The 20503-nt window shown below is 56.5% G+C and overlaps 4 protein-coding genes across 7 annotated transcripts in view; 2 read left to right on the plus strand and 2 right to left on the minus strand.

Moving 5' to 3' along the window:
• The window catches only part of ZNF580 (zinc finger protein 580), a 209189-nt gene that overhangs the window by 167046 nt on the left and 21640 nt on the right, over positions 1 to 20503 (plus strand). The window lies entirely within an intron of this gene.
• The window catches only part of FIZ1 (FLT3 interacting zinc finger 1), a 255628-nt gene that overhangs the window by 13881 nt on the left and 221244 nt on the right, over positions 1 to 20503 (minus strand). The gene's annotated exons all lie outside the window — the stretch shown is intronic.
• ZNF865 (zinc finger protein 865) lies at positions 96 to 13628 on the plus strand. The gene is made up of 2 exons (XM_050771674.1): positions 96 to 217; positions 8654 to 13628. Exon 2 carries the CDS (start codon positions 8680 to 8682, stop codon positions 11854 to 11856), a length of 3177 nt encoding a protein of 1058 aa, XP_050627631.1. The 5' UTR covers positions 96 to 217; positions 8654 to 8679; the 3' UTR covers positions 11857 to 13628.
• ZNF784 (zinc finger protein 784) lies at positions 15785 to 19934 on the minus strand. The gene is made up of 2 exons (XM_050771785.1): positions 19823 to 19934; positions 15785 to 17677 (listed from the first exon to the last, which is right to left on the minus strand). The coding sequence occupies exons 1-2, from the start codon at positions 19898 to 19900 to the stop codon at positions 16784 to 16786; spliced, it is 972 nt and encodes a 323-aa protein (XP_050627742.1). The 5' UTR covers positions 19901 to 19934; the 3' UTR covers positions 15785 to 16783.

The following is a 20503-nucleotide window of genomic DNA, read 5'->3' on the forward strand; positions in this document are numbered from 1 at the left end:
TCCTGGTCCCCGCCATCGCCTTCTCTTTCCGACCCTCCACGCCGGCGCCTCGGGAACGGGCGCGACTTCCGCTTCCGGGCGGGCGGGCAGGCGGGCGGCGCGGGGCTGCCGGGGAGGGGGGAGGGGGCGGCACTTCCGGTCGGGCCCTCGGGTCTCCCCGGAGCGGCGGCGCCTCCTCCGCCTCCTCGGCCTCCTCCCGGCGGAGACCCCGGCGCCGGTGAGTGACGGGGTGCGTGGCCCGGGGGCCCGGGTGCAGCGGGGGCGGGGGGCCCCGCCCTGGCCCGCTCTGGTCCCCAGAATGTCCCCCAAACCCTAGCAAGTCAGTTCAGCTCCCGCCGGGCCCTTGCCAGGGGACTCCCAATCACTGCTTCCCCGTAAGACCCCTGCAGATAGCTCCCCGATGAACGCCTCCAGCTAGGATGACTGCCAAAGCGCTTTCATTCGTGGCGATGCCCTAAACGCCTGCCAGGGCCCCCAACTGATACCTCCTCGTAGGATCCCCTCCACATAGCGCCCCCCGTCATTGCTTCCTCCAGGTCAGCCTCCAGATGCCATCAGCATCGCCCCTCCCCATGTAGGGCAGCTGCCCGTGAACCCTCTTATTCTTATCCTCTATATAATTCTCCCCAGAGTGTCGCCTTAGAGCTTTGCAGCAGAACTGCCCCCCGTTATCTCTGTCTATACACAGCAACGGCCCCCAGTGGCCCTGACCGCCTCCCTCCCCAGCAGAGCGCCCCTTCGTGGGTGTGAAAATACTTTCTATTCTGGTCAGCACCAAGAATGCCTTTTTCCTTTCTGCAAATCCTCCAGTGATTCCCCTTAAGAATACCCCTTTCAAAACCACCCCCCTCGCAGCGGGACAGCTCCCTCTAGAATTCTTTCACACTCACATCCTCTCCCGCTTCAGGCAGAAATATCTGCCTGCTTAGCTCCAGGCTCCCATGAAGTACTCCTGTACCTCCTCTCCCCCGACCCTCGTCGTGGTCAGCCCCCGTCTTCATTACTTCTGCCACAGAACAGTGTCCGGCAGTGAGGCAGTGAAGCCTTTCCTCCCAGAATGTTCCTCATCCTCTTCCTATGGCATGAACAACTGTTGCCCTGACCTGCGGCATCTCACCCAGCTCTCATGCCATCGTCCTGGACTCCCTAGGGAAGACCGTGGACTTCACTGGGGCGTAACTTCTTTTCTCATAGGCATTCATTCTGCATTGAACCCATATTCACTATTCTAGCTGAAGGGTGTATACAGCCATGAAGGGGAGCGATGCACACAGTCTTCTCACTGTCCAGGGTCTCACAGTCTTGTTGATCAGAAACGAGTCAACAAAGATACACGGGGTTTTGTGGGTTCTCTGAGAGCCTGATGAACTACTTTAGAGGGGAAACCTGAATTACAAGAGGCAGCTTAGCCATGCAAAGATCTGGGTGAGCAGGCAGCAAGAAAAGCAAGTGCAAAGACCCTGAAGTGGCGGTGAGCCTGGTGAGCGGAGGAACAGCAGGGGAGGCCGGTGAGGGTGGAGCGGAAGATTTGAAGGGAAGAACAAGAGGAAGGAAGGTTTGGTCTCAAAAGGCTTTGGAGGTGAGGGCACTGGGATAAATTATCTAGCCCTTGGCACGTCTACCGAGCCCAGAATGTTCTTCATTCATTCATACGTTCATTGGTAAACACTTGTTGAACAACTGTTTAATGAGTACCTACTTTACGCTGGGGGTACAACAGAGAACAAAACAGACAAGAATCCCTGTCCTCATGGAGTGGATATGCTAGTTGAGGGGGCAGATGATTAAGAAACAAAATACAGGCCAGGCGAAGTGGCTCATGCCTGTAATCCCAGCAGTTGGGAAGGCCAAAGTGGGAGGATCGCTGGAGGCCAGGAGTTCAAGACCAACCCCAGCAACATAGTGAGACCCTGTCTTTACAGGAAAAAAAAAAAAAGCTTGGGGTGGGTGGTGTGCACCTGTAGTCCCAGCTATTCAGGAGGCTGAGGTGGGAGGACTGCTTGAGCCCAGGAGTTCCAGGCTGCAGTGAAAAAAAAAAAAAAACAAAAAACACCAAGAGTATATATGCGTGTTCAAAGTAAAATATCATGGGATAAAGAGATAGAGCTGGGGGGGCTGTGGTTCAGAATGGCCACCCCCAGGATATTCCTATTCTTGTCATCTTGTCCCTCCCAAAAGCCACACACCAAAGTTATACAAGGGTAAAAATTCCCCTTCTCCTGGACAACTGTGGCCCACTGGGGGCTGCTCTTATCAGCACCCCAACCCCAGGAGTGAAGTGATTAGGAGGATGAGCCCTGGATTCTACTAGGGTTCACAGCTTTGAGCAAACCACTCCCTCCTTTCCTAGCCTCATTCATTCACTTCTTCAAACGAAAATGCATCAACCAGGAACTGTTGTAGGTCCCGGGGATGGAACAGTGAGCAAGAGATAAAAATCCGGCCGGGCGTGGTGGCTCACACCTGTAATCACAGCACTTTGGGAGGCTGAGACGGGCGGATCACGAGGTCAGGAGATCGGGACCATCCTGGCCAACATGGTGAAACCTCGTCTCTACTAAAAATACAAAAAAAATTAGCCGGGCGTAGCGGCGGGCACCTGTAGTCCCAGCTACTCGGGAGGCTGAGGCAGGAGAATGGTGTGAACCCGGGAGGCAGAGCTTGCAGTGAGCCAGGATCGTGCCACTGCACTCCAGCCCGGGCGACTGAGCGAGACTCTCTCAAAATAAATAAATAAATAAAAATCCTTGCCTTCAGGAAGCCGATCCTCTGCATGGGGAGACCAGCAAAATCAAGGCAAAGAAGTAGACTATGTGAGGTTATAAATGATGCTGAGCAGTAAGCAGAGAAATGAAGCAGGGTTGGGGAGATCAGGATGTTGGGCCTGAGTGACAGGTCACTGGTTACTGAGAGGCTCATTGAGAAGACAATTGAGCAAAGATGGGGAGGAGGTGAAGGGGTAAGCCAGGTGGTTGCCTGAGAGTCAGAGTATTACAGGCAGCAGCAACAGCCAGTGCAAAGGCCCTGCGGCAGGAATGGAGTGGGCACATTGGAAGAGCAGCCAGGAGACTGTGGAGGTCATTGTAAGGACTGCGGCTTTATTTATTTATTTATTTATTTATTTATTTATTTATTTATTTTGAAAAGGAGTTTCGCTCTTGTTGCCCAGGCTGGAGTGCAATGGTGTGATCTTAGCTCACTGCGACCTCTGCCTCCTGGGTTCAAGCGATTCTCCTGCCTCAGCCTCCCAAGTAGCTGGGATTACGGGCATGCACCACCACGCCTGGCTCATGTTGTATTTTTAGTAGAGACGGGGTTTCTCCATGTTGGTCAGGTTGGTCTCGAACTCCCAACCTCAGGTGATCCGCCAGCCTCAGCCTCCCAAAGTACTGGGATTACAGGCGTGAGCCACCGCGCCCCGCCAGGACCGTGGCTTTTGAATGAGATGGGGTTACTGTTTGGTTTGGGACAGAGGATGGACGTGGTTTGGTTATAGTCCTCCTGTCAGTAAAATGGGAATAATAGTAACACCAGTTTGTTGTGAGGTTCGAATGAAACAAGCCACATAAGGCACCTAAGCACAATGCTTGTTAGAGGTCAACAAATGTTGGTGACTTGTCCTGCCCTTGGGTCAAGTCAAGTGACTTGGGATCCGGTAGCAGGGAGATGGGTGGAGCAATGCATATTTCCAGTATAAAGTGGGAGGGGGAGTCCTCCTTCATTCTGGAGGGAGAAATATTGAAAGACAGCATGTCATGGGACTCTGGAGCCTTGCTGCCTTTCTTCAATCCCTGGCCCTGCCACTAATTAACAATGTGACTTTGGAAGTTGGTTTATTTCTTTTTAAGAAACAGAGTCTCACTCTGTCGCCCAGGCTGGAGTGCAGTAGCGTGAGCTCACTGCAACCTCTGCCTCCTGGGTTCAAGCAATTATCCTGCCTCAGCTTCCCAAGTAGCTGGGACTACAGGTGTGCACCACCATGCCCAGCTAATTTTTGTATTTTTAGTAGCGACCGGGTTTCACTATATATTGGCCAGGCTGGTCTCGAACTCCTGACTTCAGTTGATCCACCCACCTCGGCCTCCCAAAGTGCTGGCATTACAGGCGTGAGCCACCGTGCCTGGCCTGACTTTGGAAGTTTAATTCACCTCTCTGGCCCTCAGTCTCTTCCTTTGTATTTCAGAGTCAATGATTGTAACCATCTTCTAGGGTTACTGGGAGGATTCGTTGAGTCAACACACATCAGAGTTAGAAGCGTGTTGGGCTGATAGAAAATGCACATCCAGTGTTATATGTTACTTTACGTTACTCTTATTAACAAACCCGAATTTCATCACGAGGCAGCGTTGTTGCAGCAGAATGGCCCACAGTCTGGCATCAGAAAGACCTGGAATCAGTTACCTGCTTTCCTCTTTATTGGCCACATGACCTTGGAGGAATGCCTTCCCCATGCTGCTCCTCAGTTTCCCCACTTATAAGATGGGCCCAGTAATGGTACAGAACTATGCCACATCCAGGCAATGACAAATCAAACTGGTCAGACAATAAATGTGAACCGTTAATACACTTGCCCTTGGTTAATACTCCTGTCCCTTGGTGGCGGTGGTGGTGGTGGTGGGCCGGGGGTGGGTCCCTCCCCATCATGCTTCCCTCCACATAAAACCCTCCTATGACATCCCTCCTTAAAAAGATGCCAGTTTAGGCTTGAGTCGTGTGAAAGAGGAAATGTCTCTGGTTTCCTAGTGGAGATCATCATGAGCCTGATCGATTCTGTCCACCACTGATGTATCCCCTTCAGCATCTCCACACCCTGCCCTCAGTGCCCTCCTCATAACATCACTGTCCCCAGAATCGCTTCTCCCAGGAATCCCTGGGATCATGTAGCTCCATTTCTGCTAAATGACCCCTCTGTTCCCTCTGGGAGTTTGGTCAGCTTAGTCTCATCCCTTCGTTCATTCCACAAATATCAAGATAGACATTCACGGCTATACATTTCCCTCTGAGCACGACTTTGGCTGCACCTCCTCAGCTTTGGTATGTTGTTTTCATTTTCATTAATTGCTAAGCAGTTTGTTTGAGATGGAGTTTCATTCTTGTTGCCCAGGCTGGAGTGCAGTGGCACAATCTTGTGTCACTGCAACCTCCACCTCCCAAGTTGAAACGATTCTCCTGCCTCAGCCTCCCAAATAGCTGGGATTACAGGTGCCCACCACCAAACCTGGCTAATTTTTGTATTTTTAGTAGAGACGGGGTTTCGCCATGTTGGCCAGGCTGGTCTTGAACTCCTGACCTCAGGTGATCCACCCACCTCGGCCTCCCAAAGTGCCAGGATTACAGCTGTGGGCCATCGCGCCCAGCCAGCATTTTCTAATGTATGATTTCTTTGCGGACCCGTTGGCAATTCTGGAAGGTCGTGTTTCATTTTCACATATCAGCAAATATTTGTCAAGCACCCACACTGTGCCAGGTGCTACGCTAAGTGCTGGGGTCACAGGGGCGAGCAAGACAGGCCAAGTCCTTGCTTTCCCAGAGAGGGGCCAAATAGTGAACACACAGAAAAGGAATAACGAGTTGGTGGCAATAACTATAATGAAAAACCTGCAGCTGGATGAGGCGTAGAGAGTGATGGGGTGGGAAGTGCTGAGTAGAGACCCAACGAGGCTCCAGAGGCCTTGTTGAAATCTGGGGAAGAACATTGTAGGTAGAAAGTAACCACCACCCTCTCCTACCAGGCCCCTTGTATAGACACCGCTCATAACCCAGAAGACACCCGTAAATAAAACTCTCATCCCGATAGTTCTTCCCTCACCTTCCTTCACTCGGGGAATGGCCCCCAGTGAAACACTGCTGTGGGGGTGGGAATGGGGTTCAGCCGATTGATCCAGACTCTTACTCCGTGACGGACGGCTGGCAACTCACTTTGCCCGTCTGTGCCTTAGTTTTCTAATTTATCCAGTGGCGGTAACAGCTGCCCCTATTTCTTAGATTTGTGGGAAGTCAGTGAATTAATACGTGTAACGTGCTTAGAACCGTGGCTGGCCTCTAGGAGATGTCCAATCAGTGACAGCTATGATTAACGTGCGCTCTAGTGGAGGCAAGCTAGGCAGGGCCTTCTTCCCCCAAACACTCTTACCCTTCCTCCCCATAGCGCCCTAAATCACCCCCTACTCCCTGAATCCTTATGGCCTGTGTTTGCCTTCCTGGCCAGTCAGCCCCGCTCCAGAGCTGTCTCCCCAACTTAGGTTCCGCCTACAGCCTTCCAGTTACCACCCCAGCCACGCCTGTCCTCTTTCCGGAGATCAGATTAAACAGAGGGGGTGTGAAGGGCATGGGATGTTGAGTCTTGTCCAAGGACAAGGACACCCAGAGCTGGAGACTAAAAATATCTCACTCCAGGATGGTGTTTGGGGTGGGGGTGGAAGAGACACTCATCCCTCACCTGTGGGAGGAGAGAGCAGCCCGATGGATAGAGGAGAAAGGGTCCAAGCCTTGGTAGGAACCCCCTTGACCCCCACAGTGGGCTGGGCTTAGAGCCAGGCCCCCACTGGGTAGGGATGATGGACGGAAAGCGGGTCAGACCTCACGGGCCCTTCACCCACTGACCCTCCGCCCACTTGGTGGAGGTGCTTCCCCAGGCCAGCAAGTAGACTAGGAACTCGGAGATCAGTTATGGGAGCTGAGGGTCTGGTGTGGTGTGGGGTAACACATGGATACCTGCCATCTGGAATGAAAAGTCGTGTAAAGGAGGTGCCAGAGAATGATACTGGGGTGGAGGGGTCAGGAGAAGCCCCACTAAGGGCAAGGATGGAACTCAAGCTCCCCGCTTCTGTTGCTAGGCTTAGCCCAGGTGTGTGACGTCATGGATGGTACAAATAGCTCAGGGGATTGAACGCATTCTGCTGATGTGTGTGTTTTGTTACGTTCTGTTCCAACCCCCTTGAATCTCCCTACAGTGTAGGGGTCCCCCCCATTTTAAACATGGAGAAAGTGTGGATCCCAGTGGAGATGGGATTTGAACCCAGGTCTTTCCAAGCCCAGGGTCTGTGTTTTGATTGTATCAGACCACCTTCTGACTATATGCCAGCCCCCTTGCTGGAATTTGTTTCTCCCGGGCAAGCACATTCTCCTTTCTACCGTCTATTAATATTAAAAGAGTGCACACCCCCATACTGACTGCTTTTTCAGTTCTCTAGGCTTGTCCTGACTTCCCTGCTTCTACTACTATTAGTAACAGTGATAACAGTATCATATCTCCTATTTTTTTAATTTTTAGAGCCAGGGTTTTGCTGTCACCCAGGCTGGAGTACAGTGATGTGATCAGAGCTCACTGTAGCCTCCACCTCCTGGGCTCAAGCAGTTCTCCTGCCTCAGCCTCCCAAAGTGCTGGGATGACAGGTGTGAGCCACTGCGCCCAGTCCATACCTTCTATGTACTGAGTGCTTACAGAGTTCCAGGAACTGCCCCCACTAAGAGCCTTATACATATGAGCGTGTTGAATCCACACAGCCCTGTGAGGTAGGCAAGTGCTTTGTCGTCCCCAGGTGTAGATGAGGAAATGGAGGCACAGAGAGGTTCAGTCACTTGCCCATGGCCACACAGCTAGAAAGTGGCAGGGCTTACATTTGATTCTGGCCCCAGAGTCTTCCCTCCTAATTACGCTGATAGAAATTGTGATTCCCTTTATCAGTATGCTCATTTTAGGATAAAACCTGAAGGGATGAGGACGGAGGGCTGGGGGTGCGGTAGGGTGCAGGAGTATGGGGAGACAGCAGAGGGCCTGAGAGGGTTTGAAAAGAAAACAGTCCAGAGGCCCCCAGGGTGCTTGGACAATTGGAGTCTGAAAAGGAGAGAAAGTAGAGAGGGGCCAGACCAGCAAGCTGGCTCACATCTGTAATCACCCAGCACTTTGGGAGGTGGAGGCTGGAGGATCACTTGAGTCCAGGAGTTTGAGACCAGCCTGGGCAACAGAGCAAGACCCCGTTTGTACAAACCTGCAGGTGGTGTGGAGAGGGTCTCCTCCACAAAACTGTGTCAGGACCCCAGAAAAGATGGGAAGAGGCCGGGCGCGGTGGCTCAAGCCTGTAATCCCAGCACTTTGGGAGGCCGAGACGGGCGGATCACGAGGTCAGGAGATTGAGACCATCCTGGCTGACACGGTGAAACCCCGTCTCTACTAAAAAAAATACAAAAACTTAGCCGGGCGAGGTGGCGGGCGCCTGTAGTCCCAGCTACTCGGGAGGCTGAGGCAGGAGAATGGCGTAAACCCGGGAGGCGGAGCTTGCAGTGAGCTGAGATCCGGCCAGTGCACTCCAGCCTGGGCGACAGAGCGAGACTCCGTCTCAAAAAAAAAAAAAAAAAAAAAAAAAAAAAAAAGGGAAGAGATAGAAGGAATTAGGGTAAAGAGAGATGGGGAGGAGAGTGGGAGTTGAGAACACAGAGAGGGAAGGTGAAGTTGAGTAGGAGAGTCCTGGGGCCAGGGAGCCAAGAGGAAGGGCTGCCCTTTGGGGTGGACAGGCAGCGGGACTGGAAGCCTAAACCTGGAAGGCGAGGGGGTGATCCGCGCAAGGATGGATGAGTGGGCGCACAGCTCCATTCACCTGCGGGGAGACCCAGCACCGCGGCCGTGTCCTCAGCCCGGTCCTCCTCTTCACAGGGTCTCCCGTCTCCCACCCGCCGGAGATGGAGGCGAACCCAGCGGGCAGCGGCGCCGGGGGTGGCGGGAGCAGCGGCATCGGGGGCGAGGACGGGGTACACTTCCAGAGCTACCCCTTCGACTTCCTGGAATTCCTCAACCACCAGCGCTTCGAGCCCATGGAACTGTATGGGGAACACGCCAAGGCGGTGGCAGCCCTGCCCTGCGCCCCCGGCCCCCCGCCGCAGCCCCCGCCGCAGCCCCCTCCCCCGCAGTATGACTACCCGCCCCAGTCCACCTTCAAGCCCAAGGCGGAGGTGCCCTCCTCGTCCTCGTCCTCCTCCTCCTCCTCTTCGTCCTCCTCGTCGTCATCGTCTTCGTCCTCTTCGTCTTCCCAAGCCAAGAAGCCCGATCCGCCCCTGCCGCCCGCCTTCGGGGCGCCCCCGCCTCCCCTCTTTGACGCTGCTTTCCCCACTCCGCAGTGGGGCATCGTGGACCTCTCGGGACACCAGCACTTGTTTGGGAACCTGAAGCGAGGAGGGCCCGCGTCCGGGCCGGGGGTGACGCCTGGGCTGGGCGCTCCCGCGGGGGCCCCGGGGCCGCTTCCTGCCCCCTCGCAGACCCCGCCAGGACCCCCCGCGGCGGCGGCCTGCGACCCCACCAAGGACGACAAGGGCTACTTCCGGAGGCTGAAGTACCTGATGGAGCGGCGCTTCCCCTGCGGCGTGTGCCAGAAGTCCTTCAAGCAGTCCTCGCACCTGGTGCAGCACATGCTGGTGCACTCGGGGGAGAGGCCCTACGAATGCGGCGTCTGCGGCCGCACCTACAACCACGTGTCCAGCCTCATCCGCCACCGCCGCTGCCACAAGGACGTGCCGCCGGCCGCGGGGGGCCCGCCCCAGCCCGGCCCCCAGCTCCCGCCGCTGGGCCTCCCAGCACCCGCCGCCAGCGCTGCCACCGCCACCGCCCCCTCCACGGTGTCCTCGGGCCCTCCAGCCACGCCCGCGGCGCCCGCCCCCTCCGCCGACGGGAGCACCGCCCCTGCTGGTGTTGGGGTGCCCCCTCCCGCCACCGGGGGCGGCGACGGCCCGTTCGCCTGCCCGCTCTGCTGGAAGGTTTTCAAGAAGCCCAGTCACCTCCACCAGCACCAGATCATCCACACGGGCGAGAAGCCCTTCTCCTGCTCCGTGTGCAGCAAGAGCTTCAACCGCAGGGAGAGCCTGAAGCGCCACGTGAAGACGCACTCGGCCGACCTCCTGCGCCTGCCCTGCGGCATCTGCGGGAAGGCCTTCCGCGACGCCTCCTACCTCCTCAAGCACCAGGCGGCCCACGCAGGGGCGGGCGCCGGGGGGCCTCGGCCCGTGTACCCCTGCGACCTGTGCGGCAAGTCCTACTCAGCGCCGCAGAGCCTGCTCCGCCACAAGGCCGCCCACGCCCCGCCCGCCGCCGCTGCGGAGGCGCCCAAGGACGGGGCAGCCTCGGCCCCGCAGCCCCCGCCTACCTTCCCCCCGGGCCCGTACCTCCTGCCCCCCGACCCTCCCGCCACCGACAGCGAGAAGGCGGCGGCGGCCGCGGCGGCGGTGGTGTACGGCGCCGTGCCAGTCCCGCTCCTGGGCGCCCACCCGCTGCTGCTCGGCGGCGCAGGGACCAGCGGGGCGGGAGGCTCGGGCGCCAGCGTCCCGGGAAAGACGTTCTGCTGCGGCATCTGCGGGCGCGGCTTCGGGCGCCGCGAGACCCTGAAGCGCCACGAGCGCATCCACACGGGCGAGAAGCCCCACCAGTGCCCCGTGTGCGGGAAGCGCTTCCGCGAATCCTTCCACTTGAGCAAGCACCACGTGGTGCACACGCGCGAGCGGCCCTACAAGTGCGAGCTCTGCGGCAAGGTCTTCGGCTACCCGCAGAGCCTCACACGCCACCGCCAGGTGCACCGGCTCCAGCTGCCCTGTGCCCTGGCCGGGGCCGCCGGCCTCCCCTCCACCCAGGGCGCATCCGGAGCCTGTGGGCCCGGGGCCTCAGGCACGTCTGCAGGGCCTGCCGATGGGCTGAGCTACGCCTGCTCGGACTGCGGCGAGCACTTCCCAGATCTCTTTCACGTCATGAGCCACAAGGAGGTCCACATGGCAGAGAAGCCCTACGGCTGCGACGCCTGCGGCAAGACCTTCGGCTTCATTGAGAACCTCATGTGGCACAAGCTGGTCCACCAGGCCGCCCCCGAGCGCCTGCTCCCGAGCACGCCTGGCGGCCCGCAGCCCCCGGACGGCTCCAGCGGCACGGATGCGGCCAGCGTGCTGGACAACGGGCTGGCGGGGGAGGTGGGAGCGGCCGTGGCGGCACTGGCAGGGGTGTCTGGGGGTGAGGACGCAGGCGGGGCGGCGGTGGCAGGGGCCGGCGGGGGTGCCAGTTCCGGCCCTGAACGCTTCAGCTGTGCCACGTGCGGCCAGAGTTTCAAGCACTTCCTGGGCCTAGTGACTCACAAGTACGTGCACCTGGTGCGGCGGACCCTGGGCTGCGGCCTCTGCGGCCAGAGCTTCGCGGGCGCCTACGACTTGCTCCTGCACCGCCGCAGCCATCGGCAGAAGCGGGGTTTCCGCTGCCCGGTGTGCGGGAAGCGCTTCTGGGAGGCGGCCCTGCTGATGCGCCACCAGCGCTGCCACACGGAACAGCGGCCGTACCGATGTGGCGTGTGCGGCCGAGGCTTCCTGCGCTCCTGGTACCTGCGGCAGCACCGCGTGGTCCACACTGGCGAGCGGGCCTTCAAGTGCGGCGTGTGCGCCAAGCGCTTCGCGCAGTCGTCCAGCCTGGCAGAGCACCGGCGGCTGCACGCTGTGGCCCGGCCCCAGCGCTGCAGCGCCTGTGGCAAGACCTTCCGCTACCGCTCCAACCTGCTGGAGCACCAGCGGCTGCACCTGGGCGAGCGCGCCTACCGCTGTGAGCACTGCGGCAAGGGCTTCTTCTACCTGAGCTCCGTGCTGCGCCACCAGCGCGCCCACGAGCCGCCGCGGCCCGAGCTCCGCTGCCCCGCCTGCCTCAAGGCCTTCAAGGATCCCGGCTACTTCCGTAAGCACCTGGCTGCCCACCAGGGCGGCCGGCCCTTCCGCTGCTCCTCCTGCGGCGAGGGCTTCGCCAACACCTACGGCCTCAAGAAACACCGCCTAGCGCACAAGGCCGAGAACCTCGGGGGGCCTGGAGCAGGGGCGGGCACCTTGGCCGGAAAGGATGCCTGACCGAGGGGTTCCCATCCCACTCCCATCAGAAGCCCCCTTCTGGACTCCCACCTCCCGGGACTGATCAGACTCTCCCCCCTCCTCGCTGTTGCCCCATCCTTCAGAACTTCGGACGGACTGGCGACCTTCAGGGCACACGCCCGACAGGCTCAAGACTGAATCACTCCCATCCTCGTCCTCTCTGCCCTCCCCTCATCCCATCAGACACTGAACCCATCCTCCGTCCAACCCTCGTTTGTGACCCTCATCAGCCCCCGTCCCAGCAGCACTCTGCCCCCAGTAAGTTTTGGCGGAGATGGGTCTGAACCGCCCCTCCCCCTCCTTTGGAATCTGGCTGGACAATGGAGTATGAGCAGAGTTGGGAGGGCACAAGGGGGTGCTGGGTGCTCTTTGGGGTGGGGGGGTGGGGGGCGGGGTGGCAGACGCGGCTTGTACAGAGCGGAGAATAATAAATCTTACCATGAGGGCCGCTGGAGTCCATCCTTGCATCCCACCCAGGGAGAGTGGGGATTACACACATGGTGGCAAAGCACAAAGTTAAAACTTGTTTCCTCTGCAATTTTGATTCTGGGCGCCTCTGTTTCTCATTCACTCTCATTCGACAGGGACTTACTGAGGATTTGCTGTATTCCCAGCTTTAGTCTGAGCTGGGCAAATGGAGATGGACAAGACAGGTAAGTGTCTGCTCTCAGGAACTGACTTAACATGCCCGGACTCTTCCCCTTCCTGATGCTTTCAGCCTTCGTTCACTCTGCCACCACTTCCGGGGGCCTCCTGCCTGCCAAGCCCTGAGGTGGGTACTGGGGAAACAGATGAACTGGACATGCCCCTCAGCCTCAAGTAACATGAAAGAGAACCCCCATCCCGCTGCAGCTGCTTCACTACTGTGTGCAGACTAATGGTCATGATACATCTCCCTCTTAGCACTTACCCTCCAGGATAATGGTTGGGAGATTCAAAAGCCCATTCACAGCTCACGTTGGTGCTGGAAACAGTGAGATGTATGCCTGGCAATGTGTGTTTAGTTATCTTATTTGTTAGAAGAAGGGCCTGGGGTCCTGAAGAACAAAGGTGCTCCAGGGACATAATGGAAAATCCACAGAATTTGGACTCCAGGCCGGGCGTGGTGGTTCACGCCTGTAATCCCAGCACTTTGGGAGGCCGAGGAGGGCAGATCCCTTGAAGTCAGGAGTTTGAGACCAGCCTAGCCAAAGTGGTGAAACCCCATCTCTACTAAAAATACAAAACTTAGCTAGGTGTGATGGCATGCGCCTGTAATCCCAGTTACTCAGCAGGCTGAGGCAGGAGAATCACTTGAACTCAGGAGGCAGAGGTTGCAGTGAGTTGAGATCGAGCCACTGAACGCCAGCCTGGGTGACAGAATGAGACTCCATCTCAATAAATAAATAAATAAATAAATAGGACTTCAGTCCCAGGGTACTTCAGTACAGAAACCTGAAGACAAGGCCAAGCACAGTGGCTCACGCCTGTAATCCCAGCACTTTGGGAGTCCAAGGCGAGCAGATCACCTGAGGTCAGGAGTTCGAGACCAGTCTGGCCAACTTGGCGAAACATCTCTACAAAAAGTACAAAAATTAGCCGAGCATGGTGGCATGCACCTGTAATCCCAGCTACTTGGGAGACTGAGGCAGGAGAATCGCTTGAACCCAGGAGGCGGAGGTTGCAGTGAGCTGAGATCATGCCACTGCACTCCTGTCTGGGCGACAAGAGCTAGACTCCATCTCAAAAAAAAAAAAAAAGAAAAAAAGAAACTTGAAGATGAAACTAAGTACAAGGGCACTGCCTGGGTGAGTCCTGTGTGACCCATGGGAGGGCAGCTACCCTGTGGGGCTCCATGTTCTAATGCTGAAGACCCAGCATGAGACAGACATTCTGCCAGCGCCCCCAAGGTTCAGGGTTCAGCAGTAATGTGGAAATGGAGCCTCACAATGTAAGGGACATGGAAGTATCACTAGGGGTTGAGGGAGCACAGAGGAGTCACCTTGTCAGAGTGGAAATGAGGCTAGAAAAGCTTCTTAGGGAGAAGGTGATCCCTGAACGATGACATAAACCAACTGAAGTTTGCCAGGTAAAGAAGTGGCAAAGAGGCCGGGCGCGGTGGCTCATGCCTGTAATCCCAGCACTTTGGGAGGTCGAGGTGGGTGGATCACGAGGTCAGAAGATTGAGACCATCCTGGCTAACACAGTGAAATCCTGTCTACTAAAAATACAAAAAATTAGCCGGGCGTGGTGGTGGGCGCCTGTAGTCCCAGCTACATGGGAGGCTGAGGCAGGAGAACAGCGTGAACCCGGGAGGTGGAGCTTGCAGTGAGCCGAGATCACGCCATTGCACTCCAGCCTGGGCGACAGAGCGAGACTTCGTCTCAAAAAAATAAATAAAATAAAATAAATAAAAATGGAAAAAAAAAAAAAAAAAAAGAAGTGGCAAAGATTTCCAGGCGGAGAGTTTAGTGTGTTGAACTAAACCCTGCTATTCTAGAGAATTTAAGACAGGTTAGTATGGCTGGAGGTTGGGTTCCTGGGGGCTAAATCCTGAAGGGTCTTGAATTCCAAATTGTGGGGCTTGGGAGATTTTATAGGGTAGACGCTGGAAACTGGCAGCTGCAAGGCCAAATATGACTACCAACACATTTTTGTTTAGTCTGTGCATTTTTTAAAAAGTTTGACTTGACTGCCAACATTGGGAAATCAAAAGATTTTACACAACGTGAACTAATGGAACTTCTGTAAGAAACTGGAAGATGTGGCAACCCAATCTGTGTTCCGGAGCTGAGCGGCCGTTACCCTCTTCTGATGGGGCACTCTCCAATTTGTTGAATCCCAACTCTTGAAACCTGGTGGCAATCACAATTATTTCATGTTGTTGATATTTTCCCCTTGAACCTGGACATCTTGCTCATGTATTTACATTTTCACCCAGCTCCTGTAGGCATTCACATTTCCAAATCCTTCTCAAAGCCACAAGGAGCTGTGGCTTGGCGACAAGGATCTGCGTGGATGCCATATGGAGAATGAAGAGGGCAGGTGGCCAGGCGCAATGGCTCATGCCTATAATCCCAACACTTTGGGAGGCCGAGGCGAGTAGATCACCTGAGGTCAGGAATTTGAGACCAGACCAGCCTGGCCAACATGGTGAAACCCCATCTCCACAAAAAAAACAAAAATTAGCTGAGCACGGGGGTGCCCTCCTGTAATCCCAGCTACTCAGGAGGCTGAGGCAGAATTGCTTGAACCCAGGAGGCAGAGGTTACAGTGAGCCGAGATTGTGCCATTGGACTCCAACCTGGGCAACAAAAGCAAAACTCTATCTCAAAAAATTAAAATAAAAATAAAAAAACAAAAGAGGGCAGCCACTGGACTGCTATGCAGTTGTACATGTGTGAGACGACTGTTGGTCTACGAGTGTGGTGATGCTGAAAAGACGTTCCAATTCCAAAGATATTTAACTGGCTCAATTGAGGGAAACTGATAAGGGATTGGACATAAGGATGAGGATGAAGAAGGTTTAAACCTGCCCAGGAACCCAGCTTGGGTGGTGGTGCCAATGACATCAGAAGCATGGAAGTTTCTTTGAGGAAAACGGAATGAGTTCTGTTCACATTGTGAGTTATCTCATGGGGCCCACTGGGTGAACAGAAAGGTGTGCAAATCAGAGGCTCTCACTCAACAAGCATGCAAGGCACACTGAGAGTGCTTTTGCCAAACTTCCCTGACCCCCTCTCCTACAGCTGAACCACGTAACGCGTAACCACACAGTGGGGCGTATTCACTCCCCATTCTAAGGATGGGGGGACAGAAGCTTGGAGGAAGGTATGATGCAACTCACTGCTGGTGGCAAGACCACGGTGTGGCCCCTCCTCCCCCACCTCCCCAAAGTGGACAATCCCAATACAAGACCGACAGAGAAGCCCTTCACAAGGTCCTTTAATAGGAACAGAACTGAAGGTGTCACACCTCCAGCTCCCAAGTCCTCCTCTCGCTCCCACCACAGTGACTCTTTCACTCCACACCCTGGCCAGCCCACCATGCTGCCATCAGCCAGCCCTTCCTTGGGTTTGGTGGGGACTAGGCAGTAAGCTGTTTGCTTCGAACTGGGAGTGGAGGAAATCAGAGAAACCTGAGGCTACCTTGAGGCTTGTGGGGGACCATGGGCTCTGAGTCTAAAGCTTTAGGAGGGGGATGCTAGGTAGCTGCTTGCTTCATGTGTTCTCAGTTGCCTCTGAAGAAGAGTGGATGGGTTAAGGACAGACCACAATGGGGGAGGGGGCGGGGGTTGCCGCTGTTGGAGTCCTATGGTCAGGCTTACATCCTTGAGGCTCAAGTGCTCTCAGCTGTGACTTGGAGACCCTCTGGCTTTGAGGTGATGGGATCCCAGAGTCTCTTCACAGACAACCTGGTGAGTGTCTTCTGCCTGAGGGTGGATAGGCATCCCAGGTCCAGTGCAACGCAGTGAGGTAGGCAAGAGACTCCATCCTGGTCCACCCATGGAGGACCAGAGCAGAACACTATGGTGGACCCCAATTCCCCCCTTCCATTCGATCCTGGCTTCTCCTCTGAAGTGCCCAGGCTCTGTCGTGACAGGCCGGGTCTTGCACAAGGACAAGCCAACCAAGAGGCATCGGGGCAGTGACATCCAGCCCCTGGACCTTGCCTTTGGCCACACACCTGCAGAGCAGCAAGAGCTGCACCCCTCCTCTCCTAGGCCTGGCAGAGGTGCTATGTGGGCGTATGGGAGTCTGGAGCCCGGCCCTCTCTCTCTGCTCTCCATCGTTAGCAGCTCACAGCCATCCCTGCAGCTGTCATCTCTCCCCCAATCTCCCCTCTTCTGTCCCCTGCCTCCGTTTTCCCACCCCCGCCCCCCGGGTCGCCGCCTACCTCCGCCTTAACTAACCCATGTTCCTGCAGCCTACTGGTCGGCCTCCACCTTCACCTTCGCGGTCTCCCCCCGCCCCTCCTCCGCAGGGTCCCCTGCCCCACACCGGCTCCCCGACCCCTGAGCCGCCGACGAGCCCAGCTGGCCTCCAGAGTCTCCCAGCCCCGGCCCCGGCCCGTGGAAGTGGGTGCGCTGGTGCTTGCGGAAGTTGGAGGAGTTGTTGAAGGTGCGGTCGCAGAGCGTGCAGCGGAACGGGCGCTCGCCCGTGTGGATGCGGGCGTGGCCGCTAAGCACCGAGGACTGGGTGAAGCCCTTGCCGCAGATGCCGCAATGGTACGGCCGCTCACCAGTGTGCACGCGCTCGTGGTCTCGCATGTCTGAGGAGCGGCGGAAGGGCTTGGCGCAGAATCTGCAGGCAAAAGGCTTCCCCACCGCTGCGCCCGCCGCCGCTGCCGCCATCACCACCTCCGCCCTTTCCGGGGCTACCCCGGGCCTCTGTTCTGCAACGGCCGCTGCGTCCAGAGGCCTCCGAGAGGTGCCCGGCTCCACCCCGTGTCGGTGCTGGTGCCGGAGCAGGGGCGCCAAGGCCTTGAAGGCGCGGGGGCAGAGCGCGCAGCGGTAGGGCCGCTCCCCCGTGTGCAGGCTGTAGTGTGCGCGCAGGCTGGCGGGGCCCGGGCAGCTGTGGCCGCACACGTGGCACCGGCTGGGGTCCCCACCAGGCCCGCCTCCCTCGGCCCCGGCCAGGTGGCCATGTTCGTGGAACAGCAGCTCGGAAACCAGCCGGAAGGCAGCAGGGCACAAGGCACAGTGGAAAGAACCTGGCTCTGGGGGCTCAGGGACCAGAGTGGTGTCTGTCACCTTCACCACCTGGATCTCGATGAGGTCACTCGGGGGTGTGCCGGGCCGGCAGTCATCAGGCACCAGGACCTGGGCAAAAGGAGAAGAAACAGGAGCCTGTGGAACCTGCCTCAAGATCGCCCCAGCACGCCCCAATTATTAAAGCTTCGGCTCCGGCCGGGCGCGGTGGCTCAAGCTTGTAATCCCAGCACTTTGGGAGGCCGAGACGGGCGGATCACGAGGTCAGGAGATCGAGACCATCCCGGCTAACCCGGTGAAACCCCGTCTCTACTAAAAAAAATACAAAAAACTAGCCGGGCGAGGTGGTTGGTGCCTGTAGTCCCAGCTACTCGGGAGGCTGAGGCAGGAGAATGGCGTAAACCCGGGAGGCGGAGCTTGCAGTGAGCTGAGATCCGGCCACTGCACTCCAGCCTGGGCGACAGAGCGAGACTCCGTCTCAAAAAACAAAACAAAACAAAAGCTTCGGCTCCTTTATTATTTTCAGACAGGGTCTCAAACTGTTGCCCAGGCTGGAGTGCAGTGGCACGATCGTGGCTCATTGCAACCTCGACCTCCTGGGCTCAAGCGATCCTCCCACTTCAGCTCCCTGAGTAGCTGGGACTACAGGCGTGCACCACCACACCCAGCTAGTTAAAAAAAAATTTATTTCTGGCCAGGTACAGTGGCTCAGGCCTGTAATCCCAGCACTTTGGGAGGCCAAGGCAGGTGGATCACTTGAGGTCAGGAGTTCGAAACCAGCCTGGCCAACATGGCAAAACACCGTCTCTACTAAAAATGCAAAAATTAGCCAGGTGTTGTGGCTGCTGCCTGTAATGCTAGCTACTTGGGAGACTAAGACACAAGAATCGCTTGAACCCAGGAGGTGGAGGTTGCAGTGAGATGTGATCATGCCACTGCACTCCAGCCCAGGCGACAGAATAAGACTCCATCTTAAACAGCAAAACAAAAAAAATTATTATTATTACTTTTTAATGTTGAGGGAGTCCCACTATGTTGCCCAGGCTGGTTTCCAACTACTGGGCTCAAGAGATCCTTCTGGCTCTGCCTCCCAAAGTGCTGCGATTGCAAGCGTGAGCCACTGCGCCTGGCCCATCCTTCAGCATTCTGTTGTATCCTCATCATTTCCCCTCCTGTCCAAAATATATTATGGATCCCACCTTTTCTTCTCCACCCTACTTAAAGCCCCATCACTTGGCGCCTCCACAATTGAAAAACCCAAGGGCATCTGTTGCTACTTCTGCTGGCTTGTAACCCACCTCCCTAGAATAGCCTGAAGGTCTTTTGAAAATGTAAATCAGATCAAGTCATTTTTCGTACTCAAAACCCTCCAATGGCTCCAAATGTACTTATCCCAAAATGTCACTATAATATCTGTGGCGACGTAGCTCCACTTATCTCTCTGACCCCAGCTTAAACATAAGCCAGCACCCAGCTGACTTCTCTCGTCTAAATTTAGCTCCCCCACCCCCACAGTATTGGCTCAATTTTTATTTCCTTTATAGAACATATCACAGTGACTCTCATTGATTGTTTCTCTCCCCTCAAGAGACTGCAGGCTCCAAGAGAACACAGCCCTTGTCTGTCTTGGTCACTTCTCTATTTACAGAGCCGAAGTAGGAGCTCAGTAAATGTTTGTTGAATGAATGAATGTCCTCAATTACTCTAATTCCGAGTGGGGGAACGTGGAGGAAGTTCCAAAGTCACCTAGACCACCCACTTCTACTCCCAAATCCTCCCTTGGGCATTCGAGAAGCATCACTAAGACCCTGCAAAATTATCCCCTACCCCAACACAGGTGCTCCAATCATAATCCCCCACGTTTTTCAGGGTCACCTTCCCAACCTTCTACCCTAGAATTAGCCCTATAATTTGAGGCCCCGCCCCTTACAAGGCTCCACCCAAATTATGCAAATTATCCATGGTAAGCCCCCTTCCCTGGACCCAAACCCGCCCCACAAGACAACACCGTCCTCAGACTCCGCCCCCATCCAGCCCCGCCCACCACCCATAGGTTCCTCCCACGCCCCGCCCACCAAGGCATGCTCTCCTCCCCTGCCCCGCCCCTCGCGCAACCCCAACAAGCCCCACCCCCAGGGCCACAGCACTAAATACCTCCCCCGCCCACCCCTCATAGGCCCCGCCCTGGCCCCGCCCCCTACACTACGACCTCCTCCCACCTCGAGCCCCACGCCCAGGCCCCTTCCTTGCCCGCACCAGGTCCAGTGGCTCCTGGGATCGCGACTCCGGGGTCGGTGCGCTCGGACTCCGGGGCTCCGGGCGCGCAGCGGCCATCTTGTGCCCAAGCCCCGCCCCCGAGGCCAATGTTCGCTCTGAAAAGGGGTGGGGCTCGAACTGGCGTAGGAGCTACTGCGCAGACTCACTGCGGGGCGGCGGGGGGCGTGGCGCAGCAGGGGGCGTGGCGTGGCGGGGCGTGGCGGCTGAGCACGAGAGAAAGTGAGTTGTTCACTCTCTAATTACCTGTTGGTCCCTCCGAGGGAACGCTCTGATGGCACTAGGACGCCTGTAACACCCTGGGAACAAATCCCAGCGTTCCTTCTAAACCAACGCAGGCCGACTCGAGGCTCTAGCAGTCAGGGGAACCTCAGCAGAACTGAAGACGCTTTGCTTTGTTTCCACAGTAAACGTTTTTGTGGTTATCTCTGCCCTGCTCATGACAATATAATGACGCCAAGTTTATAAATGTCGGTGTAGGCCGGGTGCGGTGGCTCATGCCTGTATTCTCAGCTACTCGGGAGGCAGAGGTGGGAGGATCGCTTGAGGCTGGGAAGTCGAGGCTGCAGTGAGCCATGATCTCGCCACTGCATCCAGCCTGAGCGACAGAAAGACTCTGTCAAAAAAAAAAAAGGCAGTGGAGAGAAAAATATTCAGTAAACA

This window comes from Macaca thibetana, chromosome 19 (assembly GCF_024542745.1).
Source record: "Macaca thibetana thibetana isolate TM-01 chromosome 19, ASM2454274v1, whole genome shotgun sequence".
In the NCBI taxonomy this organism is placed as follows: domain Eukaryota; kingdom Metazoa; phylum Chordata; class Mammalia; order Primates; family Cercopithecidae; genus Macaca; species Macaca thibetana.